Source organism: Bacillus rossius, chromosome 12, assembly GCF_032445375.1.
Source record: "Bacillus rossius redtenbacheri isolate Brsri chromosome 12, Brsri_v3, whole genome shotgun sequence".
NCBI classification, from domain to species: Eukaryota; Metazoa; Arthropoda; class Insecta; order Phasmatodea; family Bacillidae; genus Bacillus; species Bacillus rossius.
The window spans coordinates 1,231,496-1,250,768 of NC_086339.1; the positions used below are offsets into that span (position 1 = coordinate 1,231,496).

General features: G+C 38.9%; 2 protein-coding genes across 3 annotated transcripts; one reads left to right on the top strand and one right to left on the bottom strand.

Annotated features, from left to right (window-relative positions):
- Nucleotides 1–87: 87 nt before the first annotated feature.
- Nucleotides 88–4,876, bottom strand: LOC134537227 (uncharacterized). The gene is made up of 5 exons (XM_063377492.1): nt 4,474–4,876; nt 3,528–3,800; nt 2,553–2,748; nt 1,561–1,772; nt 88–557 (listed from the first exon to the last, which is right to left on the bottom strand). The coding sequence occupies exons 1-5, from the start codon at nt 4,874–4,876 to the stop codon at nt 88–90; spliced, it is 1,554 nt and encodes a 517-aa protein (XP_063233562.1).
- A 3,867-nt stretch (nt 4,877–8,743) lies between these two features.
- On the top strand, nt 8,744–17,964 carry LOC134537338 (retinol dehydrogenase 12-like). 2 transcript variants are annotated; one of them, XM_063377672.1, is made up of 4 exons: nt 8,744–9,170; nt 13,039–13,274; nt 14,355–14,655; nt 17,656–17,964. In XM_063377672.1, the coding sequence occupies exons 1-4, from the start codon at nt 8,895–8,897 to the stop codon at nt 17,824–17,826; spliced, it is 984 nt and encodes a 327-aa protein (XP_063233742.1). In that variant the 5' UTR covers nt 8,744–8,894; the 3' UTR covers nt 17,827–17,964. The 2 variants fall into 2 exon arrangements, with proteins under 2 accessions (XP_063233742.1, XP_063233744.1); XM_063377674.1 differs by having other exon boundaries at nt 8,768–9,170; nt 14,324–14,655.
- The last annotated feature ends 1,309 nt before the right edge of the window (nt 17,965–19,273 follow it).

Below are 19,273 nucleotides of genomic sequence, written 5' to 3' on the forward strand. Positions count from 1 at the left end.
TCACCATTATAGTGGTTCCAGTATAATGTGCAGAAAACTTACGATAACTTATGATAATTTACTAAAAAAAAAAAATTTAACGCCTCTTCAACGTCTGTTTTTCCTGCTGCCACCTAAGTGGGATATGTGACTAGACTTGATGTGTATTGCTGAGCGGGGCGGACTCTTGGAGCCTCGGGCCAGTAAGGGCGGGACACAGTGGTACAGCAGCTCCAGCAGGAGACACAAGGAAGAGAGGGCCAGCCCCAGGGCCAGGAACAAGAGAGCCCCGCCCACGTGCTCCGGCCGCAGCCTCCTGGGACCCTCGCTGGCCCGGCGGGCGCTCGTGGCCACTGCCAGCTGCACCTGGTGGGACATGAAGCGACGCGCCACCTCGCCCTCCCAGTGGCGCCACAGCCCGGCCCCCAGCACCGCCAGCACCAGCCGGTTCCAGCGCCGGGCGTACGGGGACCCCTTGCGCACCACCGTGGTGCAGTACGTGCGGTACAGGTCCTGCCCCATGAGGCGGTAGCGGCCCACCGCCGCCGGCCGGATGTAGTCGCCCACCGCGAAGTTGCCTGCGCTTACCAGAGAAAACATACATGACAAAATAAAAAATAAAAAAAAACTTTTTAAGTTCAAAACAAGAACGTTAAGACCAAGATGATGATGATGATTTTTTTTTGCTCATTTTGGAGAGAAATTTGTAAAAAAAAAAATATGATTGATAAACTAAAATAATACTTGAAGTTCTACCGCCCTGGACAGTCTTCGAAGCACGAATCCCAAACTTGGTCAGTAATTTGTAACGACTGTTGTTTTCGTCGTTAGTGACCTGGTTTTAAGCCATGCTTAGATTAACGCCCTTGTGCGCCAGGCACATTTGCAGTTGAAATTGGGTGCCGTAATTTTACGACCCTGCTGTATATATGTAGCATCGCCAGCCGTGCACTTCGAATATGCAAGTAATTTTCTCTGCCCAGTTCGTTTAAAGGTTTTAACAAGATATTTACAAGTTCACATTTATATTTGGAAGTTAGTGTGAAATTTACAACAATGCATTTATTCCGCGGCAATTTGTCTCTGCGAGTTAGCAACCTTGTCCTCGGCTGAAGTAAACTGCGAAGCACGAAAAACTAATATCTATTTATTTTTTATGTTGGCCTAGCTAGCAAACATTTTGATATGCAGCCCACACCGATAAATGTGAATTTGGGACCTTTTTGAACTATAAAAAAATTAATGTGAATGAACTTTGAAAACAAATATTTTATTGTTTTAAATGATGTCTGCCTCTTGATGTTGAGTCATTTGTTCAACAGGTTAGTTTGATTATATATAAAAAGCTCCCATATGTCTTGAAATGCAGTGCATGGCCATTTAGGGATTTATGTCATTTGTGTTAAATATTAGAATGTTAGAATTCGAAAAATTAATTATTAATATACATCTCGGAGGATGTGACTATTTTATGTAGATGATATTTTAGGGTGATTGTGTAGTTCCTCATAGTTTATGCCAACATTAACATAAACTGGAATCTACTGAAATGTAAGGGTAGAAAAAAAAAAGATACAATACCTCCGTACAACCTCTCTATGGAAAATGCCACCTGGCTTTCATCTGACTTCTGCTCGAGGATGCTGTCGTTGAAAACTCTGAAGTTCCCGGCCACGGTCTGGAGGTCCGGGTCCTCAGCGTCGACGATGGACGTGACCCAAGCCTCGTGGTTGGCGACCCACAGGGTGCCGCTTCGGGCCAGGTCCGGGACCGTGTCTACTGGCGGCGCGTACCTGGGGGCGTGCTGGACTCCTTGGACCTACGTCACTGCTGGTTCGAAACTCAACACTTGACACAACACCTGATGAACAAGCCAATGTCATCTGTCTGGACAAGAATTCCGTAGAAGGAACTGACTGTCAGAAAAAAAGTTGTGTTTGTCCAAGAAATGGTTTTAAATCAATTTTCCTCTATGCAATAATCTTTTGACGAACGTACATTGGAAATGATTCTAATGATGTACTGTGAGTAAACTATGTTTTAGCTTTGAAATGCAAGATTAAGAAAAAAATCACTTTTCATTTTTAATGACTGTAATATGCTATGTTCGTCACAGAAAATATGAGAAATATACTATACAGTGTTTCACAACCAAGTAAAGATGACAAAATCTGATTTGTCTGGCAGCTGAAACATCTACACATTTAAAAATTACATTTGTGTTAGAAACACATGATGTAACCTTTTCTGCATGTTGCTTCGATGAGAACTTTATAGATTGTTTCACAGAACATTAATACTAGGATTAACAATACAATTTAATTTTTTGGACCCATCAACAAGAAGATAAGAGTCTACATGTTAAATTCTTGTCTGTGTTTTGTGTTCCGGCTACAGATATAGTTTTGAAAATAACCTGATATTCGTAAAGTCAGCACCCCAATTGATTTAAACTCTGGCTATGCAGTGCTAGTTTCTAAACATGGTCATTTTATGTTTATATTAATATTATGAAAAATATATTTTTAATTTTTTATTGAAATAATGTATCATAAGGCATCTAGAGACAATACCTTGGTAATGTCAGCACGGATGAGAGTCCAGCATTGTAAGATGATGAGATGAGCAGGTACATGAATCCCAGCCAGAGTGTCAAATGTCTTATTGGAAAATTCCGAAAATCTTCTCTTGGAATCTGTAATACAAGCAGCCCCACTGTGCGCAGAGCACAGTCGGTGAATGTGTTGAAACGTCCGGGTGTTGCAATTCCTGGAACAGTGCAGTCGTAAGCACAGCTGTGCTACCAAGAATGTATTGTGGAACGGGCTATGTCTGATTAGGGTTTCGAGTTTTGATTATTTCTGGGGAAGCTGTTATTTCATACAGAAAATGGATTTAAACATCAAAAAATGAAGGGAATAAATTTGCCTTAAATTAATTGAGAATATTAAATATTTTTTATCTAAGAACATGTTAAAGATCTTATACTGTTTACTCAGTATTAGTCTTGTGAATTGACTATTAAATACCTGTATTGAATTTCCTGTGAAAAAAATTTGTATTTGGCACTATATTGTCATCTCTAAGTTTAGAAAAACTTAAAAAAAAAAAAAAAAAAAAAAACCAATTCAAACATACAGTTCTTGGTTCAGAGAACATATCACTATGGTGCTAGCAGGAATCCAGTACTAACGTTCACCACACATTCCGATTATGAGTACATACGTATGCAGCTAACTATTGTTTGACCATGTCATACGTCTAGGTTACAAGTAGGTTTAGCAGGCTGGTATTGGGATGGATGGCTTCCTACTGCTGACGGCACAGTCTCTTTGTAACCACCTCTCCTTCACGAGTTATAAAGCACCCATATGACACTCATATATTCACAAAAGCCATACTTCTAAGGAGCGATGTTCTGTTCAGACCACCCTCCCCCTCAGTTATTTACCCTGGTACACCCTTTCCAATGTATCAGCACCAGCAGCAGTTGCCTGGTCGCACTAGGCATCACAGAGCAGTGGCAGTCAGGGATGGGCAGTACTCACCCAAGCACTCGTCTGTGGCCTTGGCCACGCCGTGGAGCGCGACTGCGGTGACGGCGAGCGATGCGACGACTCCCGCCCACGACTGGCCGCTGAGCGGCAGCACGGGCACCCTCCAGGCGGGCAGCAGCCGCGGCCGTGGCACGAGGCACGTCACGCCCGTCACCGCGTGCGGGTACGTGAAGTCCACGAAGCGGTACACGCTGTGCCACAGGTACATGGCGCTGAAGCCGATCTCCGCTCTGTCCTCCGACACCAGCCCGGCAATGCCGTTGCCTGCGCTGCCAGAAAACAAGTGCATAATATCCCATTACTAAGCATCTAAACACTTAAGGTGGTGGGATTTCTGAGATTATAAATGGCCTCAAATAATTTGAATAAAGTTCTTTTTGGCTTCCGAGTTATCTGTGGAAGAAGTACTTCACAAACTAGGCTTCAACCCAGAACTAATAAACACACAATGGCTCTGGCCGTGAAGCCTACAATCTATATATAATTGGCTTAACACTAAGAGTCAGTATGATAGCCAGTCCTGATCAAATTTCAATATGAAACATCTCTGGCCAGGCTTGTAATTTCATCTGGGAAATACCGCCCATCAAGCAATAATCCTGACCTATATATGATAGTATAGTTGAAGGTCTTGCTGCAAGTTTGGGGCAGGTACATTTCTGGGCAAACAAGATTTGTATGTAAATTAAGTAATGTTTGATAATATAAAACTGTTTCCTATAAGAAAAATACAAATCAATAAAATTATGGCAAAGTATTAAAAGTTTGTGTACTCACACCTTACTTATGATTTATTTTAGAAAGACCTATTTGCATTTTCCCCACAAATTAATAAGAAATGGGGTGTCTCTCTCTTTCTTGGTTCATCTCTTACAAAGATTTTTCTTTTCTCCAAGAAGGTGTTTGCAGAAGTAAAGTAAGAGTCAGGGCAGTTCACCTGTGCCATCTTCTTCCACCTCTCCCCACAAGTTGTCTGGGTCCAACTCCTTCCTCCATGTGCAGTTGAGCTTGCGCGCCAACTCCCTCAGCAGGCGGAACTCCGTGCCATCGTCCACTCCCTGCTGGCCGGAGAACTCCATGACGGAGTAGGGCAGGTAGTCTATGGCCGCGACGGTCAGTGGCCTGCCTCCCAGGTCGACCAGCTTGTCGGGGAACATGTCCCATGCATGCCGCTGCACCTGGGCGGCCACCGGCCACCTCGCCAGCACCCGGGTGCCTGATGGGTCTGGGTGCTTGTACCGGTGTGTGAGGGCCTCTACGACGAGGCCTTCTTGCACCCGATGATGTCTGGGCTCACGTGCCGCCGAGAGAATGAGGTTCCGAGCATTGCAGCGCTCCATCTGGGCCCTCGTGGTGCCATTCACCGACCTCACTCGTGAATCCTCTTTGAAGTTAACATGTGCACGCGAAATGTTTGGTACGCGATTCGTCACTGATAACAGCATTCCGGCCCTTTGCACGTGGTGAGTGGGAAGTTCAACCTGTGCTTGAGCGGTGTGATTTCCTTGATCCGCCTGTCGATAGCAGCCAGCTCTTGGAGTGTTTTCCACGTGTTCAGGGAACACTGGTCTGAGAAGTAGCAGGTCTGGTATGAAGCTTGTTTCATTCATAGAAAAAATGTCACTTTCGTTTGTGTATTCGTTGCGCATGTGAGGCCTTGTAGTGAAAACATCAATAGGAGGTAGGAAAACGAATTTCCTCTCCATTCTCTTCGTGCTACGGCGAAGTAAATCTGCTAACATCGTGAGAATGGCCTTAGGTTTTGCCGTCTGTAAAATATACGACGAACAACCTTCGTTCATGGTATGCAGTATAATTTTCTGGAATGAGTAGTTTGGCGCCCAAATGCTCTGCGTTAGATCGTCGTTGAACCCAAGATATACTGAGTTCCCAAGATCGCCTTTAGGTTCAAGAAAATAATAAACTGGATGTTCTAATTTTTCATGTTTCAGAATTCTATTAGAGCTTTTTTGGGTTACAACGACGATGCAATTAAAAAAAGTCAAATGCTTCTTCGATATAGAGTTCAACAGTTCTGTAAGAAAATCTTCAATCGGATGTGTACCATTGCAGCAGAATGTGCTTCCTGGAGTTAAAATAATGGTAAATATGAGAACTATAGAGTGGAAAGACATTAAACTTTAAAATTATACGTACAGTTTGAACAACTGATGATAATTAATCAGAAACTTGTTCAGAGTTATATAAACCTTAGTCTTCCTATTTGAAAGCAGATAGAAAGCTGTTTTATCCTAAGACTTGTAGCCTGTTTTATCTTCACTGTAATTGGTTTCCGAAGAGTGCTGAAAGTGATTTCTTAATAAATAAGACTAGGATCAAACAGCTGTTTGATTTCTTATTCATTGGTATCATTGTGCATCCTGGCTACTGCCGTAGGAATTGATTGCTTCGCGATAGATTTCTACTTGTAAAGTATTGATAGTTGGCCTTTGCACTATCCGGAGCACTTGTGAATCCCTTAGAAATGCATTTCTAAGATGACAATATCCCCCTTTTTTTTTACATAGAAGAAAGTTAGGTTCGTATCTTTACATGTGTACTGCTTACTAATAATTCCGCTACACTAGTTCAACTGCTTTTACATTCTATAGAGAATACATCTTCATCATTATCAACCTTTTCTAACACCGACCAGCTCGGTAATTGAACCCGCGATCTATGGATCACTAATCATACGACTTTATCACAGCACCAAAATTTTCAAGTCACTGATCTATTTTTGTTTTGAAACAAATTACCAAATGGTTTTGCAATAATAACTGGCAGCAATACTTTTATAACTTATAGCTTATTTAATGTAACCGAGGGGTTTAGTAATACTACATTAGACTAAATGTATACCACTAATGCGAGTTTGATCAAATGTTCCTCTTTTTTCTTATAATTATTTTCTAAGGCAATTAATTAGCCTAGAAGTCAAGTAACGTCTCAGGCATAACAAAAACATGTATGGAAAGAATTACTTCACACATTATCGAACGTTATTCATGTCATAGCGAATGCTCAAACACCAAGAGCATAACATGTTTTCCTTCTAGCTATTCTTTGTGTACCTGTCGCAATCCAAACTATGAGGGGAATAATTCAGAGTCTTCCAAGAGACGTTTCTTAGAGAGCATTTGTAAAGGGAATCGATAAAATGAAATTACCTTCGCCAAGCATAGCAGTATTTGCTGCTTTAAAATGCCGTAGGGAATCATTAAAGGACATTATGAAAACAAATGGACATGGTTGCACTGGGACATGTGAACCATAAAAGCATTGCTTTCAAGGTCACTACAGGATGTGATTCATGGCTGCAGGCAAAATATTTTATTCGAAAGGTAAAAAAAAATATTTTTCCAACTTCTGCACTCCACCGATACTATCAAAATGTAAAAATAAACACACTTAAAATATTTTTGTATAGGATAGTAATATTGCACTTTTATTGTAGATATTCACAAATAAAAAAGCCAATTAGGTTTTATTACAGTTTTATTGATTACTAATATTTACATCACAAATAAATTGACGTCGTCCCAAGTGCTCCTCCGGCTCGCTGAGGCCATTATTGCCCGTCGCTGCTTCAGGCTTGCGTGTGCGCCGGCGCCCGTGCGCAAAAGTGTAACAGGTTTTGTTTATGTAATTATGTAAGGGTGTGGATATCTATTTGTCTTGTTGTGTTGATATTGTGTTGAGTTCAAAACGGATAAAATGTGTTTCCCGGGCGACTGAGTCGCGTCTCCCCGCCTGTGACCATGTGGCTCCACGCACTCGCACACGAAGGAAAGAGGGGAGATTCATGTGCACGCGGCAAGGGGGGAGGCCGCTGAGACGTCGCGGAGCGTGGGTGGAGTCAGTCGCCGAAGTGGCATGAGAGAGCGCGGTCGCGAAGGTCACGTCACCGTCAGTCGTTCGCGTCGTCAGTTACGTCACCGTCAATCACGTCACCGGGAGTCACGTCACCGTCGTTCGCGTCGGCAGTTACGTCAGTCTTTCATGTCATCGTCAATCGCGTCACTGCCAGTCACGTCACCGTCATCCACGCCACTGTCAGTCGCGTCACTGTCGTGTCACCGCCAGTCAGGTCACTGGTAGTGTCGTGTCGCGCTCAAGGTGCGTGGAGCCGGGCCTCGCCCTGATGGACTGTCACAGAGGGGAGCCGTGACAGCCCATGTACAGTGTGACGTGTGCATTAAACACACCTTAACGTCAAAACTCTTTTATTCCACCTAAGTTAGGGTAGTTCCCTTGCCACGTGGCACGTACCCTCTCTACCGGAGCAGTTGGGCAGCGACTCCGAACCACGGGAACGGCCCTAACGTCGTCAAAATAATCTTACTTAATCACACTTGCCTGGCCGGATTACAAGGGTTCTCGCTGCCCACCCCCTCTGCACGATCATGCCCAGGGCTATTGTTACCTTTAGCAGCCTGGGAATTCTGGGCTTACAGCAGCCACTGGAGGAGTGAAATGTATAAGCATCTCTTTCTGAGTGTTTCGGGTGTCATGTCGGCCTTGTATGACGCGACATATCACAGCTGCTCTCGTCCATTCGAGAAGGATGTCACAGGTATATAAGCGACGACAGCCTCCGCGGGAGTTCCGAGAGTTCTGACAGTTTCGTGAGTGAAGGGAAGTGCGACATCGGCGAAGAGAGTGAGAGGCCACCTCGAGAGTGGCGCGATGAATAGCGACGGGTCTGTGTGAGTGCGACTGTGGCGCGAGACTGTGTGTTTGGACAGGCGCTTGGTAAGGGGCGAATCACTGTTGAGCCTAGCTCCAGTGAGGAGTGCGAACTGTGGAACTTGACAGACATTGAGAGACTTGCGAATAAACATTTTTAAAAGCAAGTGATTGGTGATCAGACATTTTAAAGTTCAATTATTTATTAGTAATGTAAATATTAGTAATGAATAAAATTGTAATAAAAGTTAATTGGGATATCCCTTACGAATGCACTTATATTCAAATTTTGGACTTTAAAATAAAAATAGAATATCTATTAATTAGCATGGCTTCAGAGCAATAAATGACTACTTCCACAAATTTAATTACCTTCCTTAATCCTATTTATAATGTAGTTTTTAATAGTGGGTAAGCTGATGCAGTTATACCAACATCATCGGGCTACTTTCTAACATCTCTGCTTCGTACTCCTTACTCTAGGCCATATAAAACTCTAGGCATTTTAAGTTAAAGGGAATTTTGTTTTGTTATGTTTTATCAAACATTCTGTTTTATATTGTTTTGAAAATTGTTTTGGTTTTGGGTTTTGATCCAAAGCAAATATTGTAGAAATATTCTACAATATTTGTCCAAAGTTGGTTTTGATCGAATGCGTTGTTGTTAGTCATGGTTACTGTTGTATTGTACGTTATATTTCCAGTCGTTATAGTAGCTGCCGGTTTGATACGGAAATGGCAAGAAAAACAATGGGGGAAGTGTAAATCGCAGTCTTCTCTTCAAGATAAAGTTTTTATAGTTACAGGAGCCAATTCAGGGATAGGCAAAGAAACTGCCCGAGGATTGGTGAAAAGGAAAGCTCGTGTCATAATGGCCTGCAGGGATTTGAGCAGTGCTCGAAATGCGATAGAAGATATTAGACATGAAACATCATCAGGTGAATTGGTACGTTTAACACCGGGTAAATATGAATGTAGAATCTTTTATGAAAATTTTTGGGGTCAGTCAATTTCCATGTGGTTTTTTAAAACAAAAAAAAACTTCGAATTTTTGAGAAATTTTGGGGTAAAAATAATAATTTCTTTATTATTACATATTTAAATAAGTATTTTTACCCCAAAATCTTTCCTAAACAAAAAACTTCCTAGTTGAAACAAAATCACATGGAAATTGAAAAAAAAAAAAAAAACTCAGTGTGTGTTAGATTGTTGATTGTTAGTTACATTTGCAATTGGGCTTCTGCTCTGTAGCAAGGAATCTCTCCCCTCCCTCCCCCCCCCCCCACTTGTCCAATTTCTGAAGGCTCTTCCTCAAGTCCTTTCCTCTTCTCGCATCCAGTATCTTTCCCCGAATCCTATTCCACTCCTTCCCATCCTCATAAGGAATGCTTTCTTTCCTCATTCCATTCTTCTCCACACTCTCTGAATCTTCCACCCATGATCCATGGTCCGTGTCTGCATGTGTGCCATTTATTTATTGTAGATACTCTGTTCCATGAGATCCGTCTCGGTTTCTCTGTCTTTGTACAACTGGCCCATATGAAAGACTTCAATAAAAAATAAAAATAAATTCAATTAAAAATTTAACATATCATTCTGACAATATCACATTAAGTATATGAACTAACCAATCCTTAGGAAGTGTCAATTTATTTAACCTACCTCCTGAAAACATGAGTTTTACATTGTGGTGTGCAGAGCAAACACAGGCAGAATGAGTGCTACTGGCACCAGCAGTAATGCAGTTCTTGGGCCTCAGTTCTGAAAACTTTGAAAAGCCAATTTTAAGGGAATTTGTTTTGTAAATATTCTGAATTTCGTGCAAATTTTCCAAAATTGACCTTTTTTGGAACATGGATTGCCTTATTTTCAGTGTCCTTACACATGGAGACATTTTTTTTCTCAGGCTTTTTCCTACTCACTTCGTCGTCATAAAATTCCGTTACCAACACACCTGATTCGCGAGGTAGTTTTCCCAGGTTTTGGATCAGGTGTCTATAGCAGCACTCCCTTTTCTTCAAGTTTTTATGCTTTACTCACCATATAGTTACTAATACTTCATTCATGTTCCATTCTTGCACAAGACCAACTGGTTGGTAAAATTGTTAAAATCTGAAGTTTTTCACTCTTGTTTGCTATTGCAAATTTTTCTTTTAGCTTATCAAGAATTTCTGTCTGAGAGTTGTCAGGTGGATTCTTGTTATCCTCTTCTGTGTCAAGATTTTCTTTGTGGTATTTCTTATTTGAATTTTTTATTTTATTTTAACAACAGTTATTTCTCCTAATATCAATCAATGAGTCATTTAAAATATCTATACCTGATTATATATCCATATACGCAGGATCATCTTTGCTGCAGCCTGGTTTTGTATTTACATTTTCAGGCAATGGTTCATCATGAATATTTGTATCGCTTTCAGAACTTGAGTTTCTTACTTAACTCTTAAGTAGCAAGATGTGAAAATTTTCATTCCTCCTTCAATAATATCACTTAGCTTTGTCATCCATGGTGTGACATTCCTGAGGTTTGTAGTTACCCAATGCCTGTCTTTATTACAAGGATTGCAACAGTATCTACCACACGGTTTATCCAGTTGTATATGAACTTGCACAGAGCACTTGTTCACTCAGAGACAGCTCACAACACAGTGACTGAAGACAAGAGTCCTAGCAGGAGGAAGCTGACTAGGCGTTGCAAGTTGAGAGTTGAGACAGGAACAAAACATGTCCAGTTTGATACATGTCCAGTTGTTATATTTACCACAGAAACTATTATCACATTTAGACCTAACTTTTCCTTTGTAAATTTTTATGGTATGATGGAGAATAAATTATTAAAACATGTTTAAATAAAAAAGTAACGCAAGTTTTTTTTAACTAAACAAGTAGGGTATAAAATATATATTTTTTCATCAAAATTAAAAAAATTTATTTTTGTTTTTAAAAAACATTTTTTGAGTTCTTTGGAAAAAATATAAAGTTGATGTGATACACTCAAGTTATATGTCAAATTAAAGCCCTTGTAATTCTAAAGAGAGTGGTATAAATTTGAGCTTTCCAGGATAAACAGTTTTAGAGTTACATGCTTTCAAAATTTTAAAACATTCCTACAATATTTTTTTTTTAAGTTTTCATAAATTTATAGATCAAAAATGAAAGGTCAAAAAAAAATTTAATTTTTTCTTTTTGGTCATACTGATGAGTAGAACACAATCACCAAATATAATACATTTTGAAAACCTCAAGGTTTAAAATAATTATTTTATTGGTTGTTTTGATATGGAATGCCCCTATGTTAATGCGTTTTGTCACAATTGTGCACCATTTTACCTCTGGAGCTCGAGCAGATCAGGAATTCCACAGCCACCTAATGGCAGCCTCAGCACTAACTCAGTAATTAGTAGGCACATGTCTTGTTTTTAGACGTTATGTGATTAAGTTACTTCAATGTTTTAGTTTCCAATTTCATTGTAATGATTTTAAGCATCTTCCATCTTAAAAAAATTTGACCAGACTATTGAGAATGTATCCAATTAGAAAAAAACTGCTTTTGCTTGATAATGAATGAAGCAGTGTTAGAAGTACTTAAAAGTACCATGCCTTTTTATTTTTCCTTTAAAAAAGAAAATTAAGCATTTGCAAAAAAATGAAATTTGGTACAAAAGGGGGAAAATTTTGGGATGTCAATATATTTTTTGATAAAGAAGTTTTTGTTTATTTTTTTATTGAAATGTCCTTAAAGCTATGGCCACACAGGGCACTATGTTTGTGATGTAGCCAGCTTTATCTCGGGTGACACTGGCCACACAAAGCTGTGTTTTTTGTTACGTTGGCGACGTTGCCAGGTGTTTGGTTCTCGGCTGGTTTTTCTGAAACGTCGCTGACTTTGTGGATGAGCAAATAAACAAAATCATTTATTTTGGTGTGGAATTGTGCGGTACTTTGTGTTTGCTTTAAAATTGGTCTCATGTCGACTGAAAATTTTATTGAAGTACGAAAATATCAATGTGTATGGAATAAATCAATAGAAGGCTATAGGAAGCAGGATATACGGGATAATGCCTGGGATTTGATTTAAAGGGAGGTTCACTAATGCTGTGTGTTAAGGAAATAATAATTGTTGGTTTGAATTCCTATTTTTATTAATTTTCCTTTTATTTTGTTGATGATTAATCGTTAAAGAATTATATTGTCATGAAATCAATGTTTACTGACCTCAAGCAAATAGTCACTCGTTCTTCTGCTAAAATGCTTTTCCTGCAATTTAGATTTTTCTTCCCAATTTTATTCTTCATGAGTAATAAAATGCTATCAAACTGAGTTGTATTTATTCTGAAATAATCCATAAATATGGCTTCATCTTCATGCACCTGCTTCATCAAATGATGAAATGTTCAAAAATTATATTTTTTTGAATTGACTCCATGAACTAATTTCTTTTTACGTTCACATACTGCGCGAGCCAGCAGAATATTATCGTCGGAATCATCACTCGAATCCCACGCATGCGTCTCTCTGATGTCGCGAAGTAGACTATCCTGTCTGGCCACCTGGTACAAAGAACGTAGCTAGCTTTCTGTGTGGCCTCATCTTTAGAGCGTAGTTGTATTTTGGAACTATAACAAGTCATTTTGGCATATTATAAACATCATTGCACTATAGCCTAAATGTAAATGATATCCAACTTTAAAAATACATGGTACATTTCACACATGTTCACTTTGCAATTAGGATTTACTGAGAATGAATGATTGGTTGTATTTAATGTTTTTTGTTACCGGGAACTAATAATATATTTTTCTTTTAAATTTCAGATTCCAATACATCTTGATCTTTCTTCATTAATGTCAGTGAGAGAATTTGTGTCTGAAGTTTTAAAAGAATTCCCAAAAATTCACGTTCTCATCAACAACGCAGGGGTCTATATCCCCGTAGAGAAGAACTGCAAAACAAAAGAAGGTTTCGAGATACATTTTGGCGTGAACCATTTAGGCCATTTCCTGCTGACCAATCTGCTCATCCCTCGCTTGCGAGAGAGCGCCCCTGCAAGGTAGGCTGCTGTTTGATTGGTTGGTTCAAATTGTGTGTTGTTTAATATGCTGGCATTTTGCCATTTCCAACTCTACACTACACTCTTCATCTGCATTAATGATCCTGATAAGTAATGAAAGGTTTACACACACACTTTGTGTTTAATCATACTCTCATTGTGCATTAGTATTACCTAGGTAACTTGCATTAGGTCACACAGTGTAAACAATTTCTACAAATATTATTAGATAGTAATCGTGACATCTCACATAATGTTATAAGAGTGAATACAGTAAAAGTGAAGGTAACATGCAAGTTGTAAGGTAAAAGTATATTTTTCTTTTTCACCTTATTTTGTGTGTGATCATTATAGAGGTTTTTTTTTTTTTTTTTTAAGTAAATATTTGACTAAGCTGATCAGTAGGTTTTTATTATTTTACCCAAATGTTTGTGATCTTTATAGTGCTGTTGCCCTCCCCATGATCTTATCGTGAGAATTCTTCGAGTAATGTGGCCAAGGTGGTAGAGTGGTCAGATCACTCTTCTGCCGAAGGGAAGTGTGGGAGACGTTGCTTTGGCCTGTGGATGTTCTTGGGATACCCTTGTTTCCCCCGCTTATTCATTCCATCAATGCTCTATTGACGTCTCATCACTAGGGACCTGAAAAATTCGCGGGTTCAATGACCTCTAGGATGAACTTTATAGTTCTACATGTCACCCTCTCATTGGCTGCTGTCTTGTGAAGGTGTCCCAACGTAGCGGCCTGTGATTCGATACAGCTTCGGTTGAGTGTTTCTCACTGACCCAGAGTCGTCCAGGTGAGTTGTGAGCCAATAGTAGAGGCAGCACTGAGGTATAACTATTCAAATTTCAGGCTGTCGTGAAATGAATCCGCGAATTTTTCCGGTCTCTACTCATCACCTTTCGTTGACAAGATGTTAAACTCAATTTCGTTTCCCGTAGGTGACATTTAAGACTTAGTTTCCCTCCCCTTTACTAATTTATATATTATAGAACTTGATACTTACAATTTTGAATGATATTTTCGACCATTAACGGATCTTCTAGGTGGAACATGAAGCCAGGAGGTGCGTTGCAGGGTCGTGACGGTGTCGTCCACGCTGCACGAGCGCGGCAGGATCGAGCTGGACGATCCCCGGGGCGAGAGGGGCTTCCCGGCGGGGGGCGGGCGCCACAACCCGGGCTACTGCAACTCCAAGCTGGCCAACGTGCTGTTCACGCGGGAGCTGGCCAGGCGTCTGCAGGGCTCCGGGGTGGACGCCCACGTGCTCTGCCCCGGCTTCACCTACACCGGCCTGTTCCGCCACACCCCCGTGCGGTGGTACCACTACGTCCTGGTCGCGCCGGTAGCCCTGTACGCCTTGAGGACCGCAGCGCAGGTGAGTGCCGGAAGCCAGGTTCCCTGGGCCGGTCAGCTCTCCTACAGCGAGGTCGTCAGACATGGTGACGACAATGTACTCCATGAACAGCACCAGGAGCTGTCTGGACCTGCAAGGAGTCTGTTGTCCACATGCATGCATCATAGCAGACAGTTCGTAGCTGAAGCCTGGCGTCTGCAGTTGTGTGCGGGTGAGACTGCTAAGGAGGGGACAAATATAGTACTGTCTTCTCAACACCATTTGTAGGATGTTATCTTTCGTCCGCACGTACGTAAAGAGAAAATAACACAAGTTTTTGAAAATCATAATAACTTAATAAGGAAGTTATTATCGTGATGTACATATTTTAATAAGGGTCCTGTAATTTTGTTTGATTTGTGAACATCTAAGCTTTTGTTATTCAGCATTTGGTAAAAGTAATTTTTTGAAAGGAAAGGAAGTTGATTAGGACGGAAATGTGTAAACAAGGTGCTGCCATCTGTGGAAGTCTCAGAAATCTCGAAAAGATGGTGAACCCCTGTAATTCATCTGTAGCCTATATACAAATAGATTAACGTTCCCGAACATCGTGATTGTGGGTCAAAGTATACTTTATAATAGTACAACTAGTATTTATGTTATAATTTTTAGTCATGAAAAGAAATGAAAACTTAAAAAATACGCATTACAATTTTGACAATCTTCAGTTAACATTGAAATTAAGTGAAATTTTGACTGTAAAATCAACGAAATAAGGTTAAGGATTGTTTGTAGGAAGTAATTACAGACTGATTCCTGTCGTGAAAGCAAAACAATCATACATAAAAATACTTTGTGTTATAATATGTGTATTAAAATGTTTCAGATTAATTTTGTTTTAAAGTATTTATAGGACTGCAACTTTTAGTTTGAAAAAATACTTGAAATATAGCGCAGTGTTTATACCTAATGTTTTAGAGATCGAAGAAATTGTTAAACATCGTTGACGCTATGTTTGTTCCAACACTATTTTCCTGGATAATAAATTTTAGGTATTTTTTAAGTTGCGATTATATCTTCTTATAACTATACAATTTTAATAAATTATTCCAGGATAGTTTCACTTTGTTACCATATAGTTTACTTTGGCACACCAAAAGCTTAGTATATCCCCAGATGTTCACGAGAGTTAATATATACGGGTGCTGCCACACTTGGGTTCACTATCTTAGTGATAGTGGCGCATGACTATTGCAGTTCTGCATGTATGCACATTGGATTTTCAACTTGTTATATTTCTTTTGTGTAATGCTTACTTCATTGCATTTCTGGTGCATAATAAAATTTCATTCTCAATGCACTTAAAGAAGTATAACCTCTAAAACACGGGTGATGATAATGCCAATCCAGGGGAAAATGTCGCAGGTTCAGCATTAAGGCATTTGGTACTCCTGTTGTTTGGCTAGCCCTGTGAAATCAAGTGCTGCTATCTTGATAAACAGAATCATATTTGGGTTTATTTATAAAGAGGAACAATTTTTACTGTTTTTCCCTAAAATGAGAACTTTTTGAAACTTTATCATGCTCTGAATTATTTAAAAAAAAAGATTCTACATTTTACTTTGTCTCAGAGTTTCTTATTATAAGTTAATTTGCAACATGAGAACACATGAATTCGCTCATTAACAGAGGCAAGTACTGAAAGACACACTCACATTTTTTTTTTTATTTCGTAAAAGCTCTATCATGTTTCATTATGACTCTTTCTCATTCCCAGCTGTTTATTCATTTATTAATCGACGGTCTTGGCTGTTAGCCCTCGGTTCACACATGAAACTAGTCATGAAAGAAAGGAACATACCAGTGTAATTTACAGCCAGTTATGCTTTGCTTGTTACTAAAATGTTTTCTGCTAAAAATTTTATTATTTAAGCTAGAAGAAATCATTTTACTGCATTTATCTAAAAATATAAATAAAAAATTGTATGAAGGTTTAAGTTAAGCACATGAGGTACATTTGCATTCAAAATAGTTTCATTACAATAAAGTAGTACTTTGGCCCTTAAAATTGTATAACATTTTCATTTTGTATAATAATGTTTGGTGAGATAGCATGGTATGCCCAAATCATTAAAAAAATTCCAATTTAGGTTCAAGTAACATAAATGTTTCTAAGGATGCAAAGGAAACTTTGGTTACTGCAATAAAAAACTTTATTTCCAATAAAGTGTATAAACCAATATATTAGTTTATATTGTAAAACGATACGTATTTGACGTGTGTGCGAGGACAATCGACCTGTGGACCACCTGGATTCGTCAGTCAATTGCAGAACTACCACAATAGCAAGATAATAATTAAATGATAAAAATAAACATTTTAAGATAATACACATATATATCCATTTAATATTTATTTTACACAGCAGTTGATAATCTCGGAAATCATTCTGGATGATCCTGTAGTATGCTAGAATTGGCCTTACACTTTGCCTTTCGGGTATTTATTCACTCCCGGTTGTAAGAACATAGGAGATGAGACAGTATTTAAGGGAGGCTCTTCTGAGCCAATTTAATTGTAGGGGCTTCCTACATTCTAACCACAACAAGTATGCAAGTCAGTCACCATGAATGATAATTTTTAGCTGTTTGATTGCTACCATTTGTGGGAAAAGCACTGATTTTTCATTTGCTACAAAACAAACATTTTCACTGTAAGGGTCATCGTCCAACATGAGTTGCACCAATATGTTTGTCTTCAGTAGATACGAGAAAGCCTTTTGTACTGTTTCTCAGCTGTTTGGCCCTGGTGTTGGGAGTTGTCTCCGATCCTTCGAGCCGTGTGCAGAGGTCTTCCTTTTCCTCCGAGGCTTCTTTTCAGAAGGAAGGCACTCACTGCTCCTTTTCTTAAAGTACCGGGCAGAATCGCTAAAGTGCCAGGGGGAAATTAACCAGGCAGTGAAAATAATATATTTTTTTTTTTTTGCAGTTGCAGAGGTCCAAAATGAGAAAAGTCCCTTATAAAGATCTTTTTTTTTTCCAGGGCGCTGAGACGGTCTTGCATTGTGCTACAGAGGAATCGTTGGAAGGAATTTCAGGGCTGATGTATAGAAACTGTGCTGTCTACAAGTCGAAAGCCACAATAGATGAGGAAACTGCAGAAAAATTGTGGGCTGTAAGTGAAGAACTGTGTGGACTAAATAGTTCCTTGTAAGTAAAAAAAAGTTACCATTATTTCCTGCCAGAAAATCGTAAAAAATGCTATGTAATTAACTTAGTTCAAGTAAAATATGTTATGTGGATTAATTCAAAACTGCAGGTTTAGAAAATAAACTATGCTAATCCATTTAAAGTTTTTGTCTTGTTTCAAGAAACTTGAATACTGACTGCCAGGGGCACCTATTGATAAAGTAGCGACCAGAAATAAAGGTACATAACATAAAGTTATCATGTATTCATGTCTTTGTTTTTGTAGCTATGTTACTTGTATTTTTATATACATAGTATATTTTTTTCCCTTAGTTATTTTTTTTGTTTGTTTTGTCTGGGGGGAGGGAGGGAGGGAGGGTAAGGTCAAAGCCACAAAATTTTGAGTCAATCCTTTTTCCGAGCCATTCGGGGACCTCGACACCCCCCCCCCCCCCCCCCAAGAGAGGTCATTTTTGCCTGATTTTTGAAAAGTTGTGACAATTAAAGTATTTTAATTTTGACGTGCTTCTGGGGCCTCAAGGCACCATCGGATCTCCTGGGGAGGGGTTGTGAATTGCCTCCGAAATTTTTGGTACCTTGAAAATTGATTTTATAGTGCCTTTAAAGAAATTTATATGTAAAAAAAATAATTCTTCATGAACTAAAAAGTAAAAAAAAAAAAAACTATCAATATAAACTAAAAAGTAAAATAAAGTAAAGCAAGTAAATTTTATTTAAGTAATTTGTTCAACAGCAATAGATATAACAATTCTGTATAGTGAAATTTTTTAATAAGCTAAAAATAAGAATCAAGTAATAAACAAAACACTTCATTGGAACGAAAAAAAAAAAAAAAAAAAGGTGTGTTTGATATCAGTCTCCATAAATTTTCTACCACTAATGTCTATTCGTTAGGACAGGGTCATTATGAGAAAGAAGAGAGCACCCATTGCTTTTGTTTAATTAAAATTAATTGTTTTGTTGATTACTTGATTCTTATTTTAAGCTTACAGAAATTTCATTATACAGAGTTTTAGTTAATTCTGTAGCTGTTGAACAAATTACTTAAATTTAATGATTTTTTTTTTTACATTTTAGTTCATGCAACAATTAAAGTGTGTTCTTCAATTTTTTATAGATTAATTTTATTTCTAGTGCTCTTGTTGGATCAGCTGTATTTCACTCTAGCATTACATTTTCTACAATACTTCCATTAAAACCCATGCTAGATTAGCATCAGCATTTTAAGTATGACGTGAGCATCATGATAAATTTTTCTACGGATTGGACTGACCTTAGCATTTAGGCCATGCCCACCTTACCTGTAAAAGCAAGGAGGAGGGGAGAAAAGCCAACTTAATCACAAATCTAGCACGCTGATAAGTGACTTTACCGACACATGTTGAATACATTATAAACAAAAAAAAAAAACACAGGAAGCAACCTATAAACAAGAATTTTTAATTTATACA

Bases quoted from the DNA above. Each gene is read 5' to 3' on its own strand.
- LOC134537227 (XM_063377492.1), bottom strand. From the start codon at position 4,876: ATGGAGCGCTGCAATGCTCGGAACCTCATTCTCTCGGCGGCACGTGAG. The intron at 1,773-2,552 runs GTATTGTCTCTA...GCACGCCCCCAG, and splicing joins TCCGTGCTGACATTACCAAG to GTACGCGCCGCCAGTAGACA. The intron at 558-1,560 runs GTATTGTATCTT...TGGTAAGCGCAG, and splicing joins CATAGAGAGGTTGTACGGAG to GCAACTTCGCGGTGGGCGAC.
- LOC134537338 (XM_063377672.1), top strand. From the start codon at position 8,895: ATGGTTACTGTTGTATTGTACGTTATATTTCCAGTCGTTATAGTAGCT. The intron at 9,171-13,038 runs GTACGTTTAACA...TTTAAATTTCAG, and splicing joins AAACATCATCAGGTGAATTG to ATTCCAATACATCTTGATCT. The intron at 13,275-14,354 runs GTAGGCTGCTGT...GGTGCGTTGCAG, and splicing joins CGAGAGAGCGCCCCTGCAAG to GGTCGTGACGGTGTCGTCCA.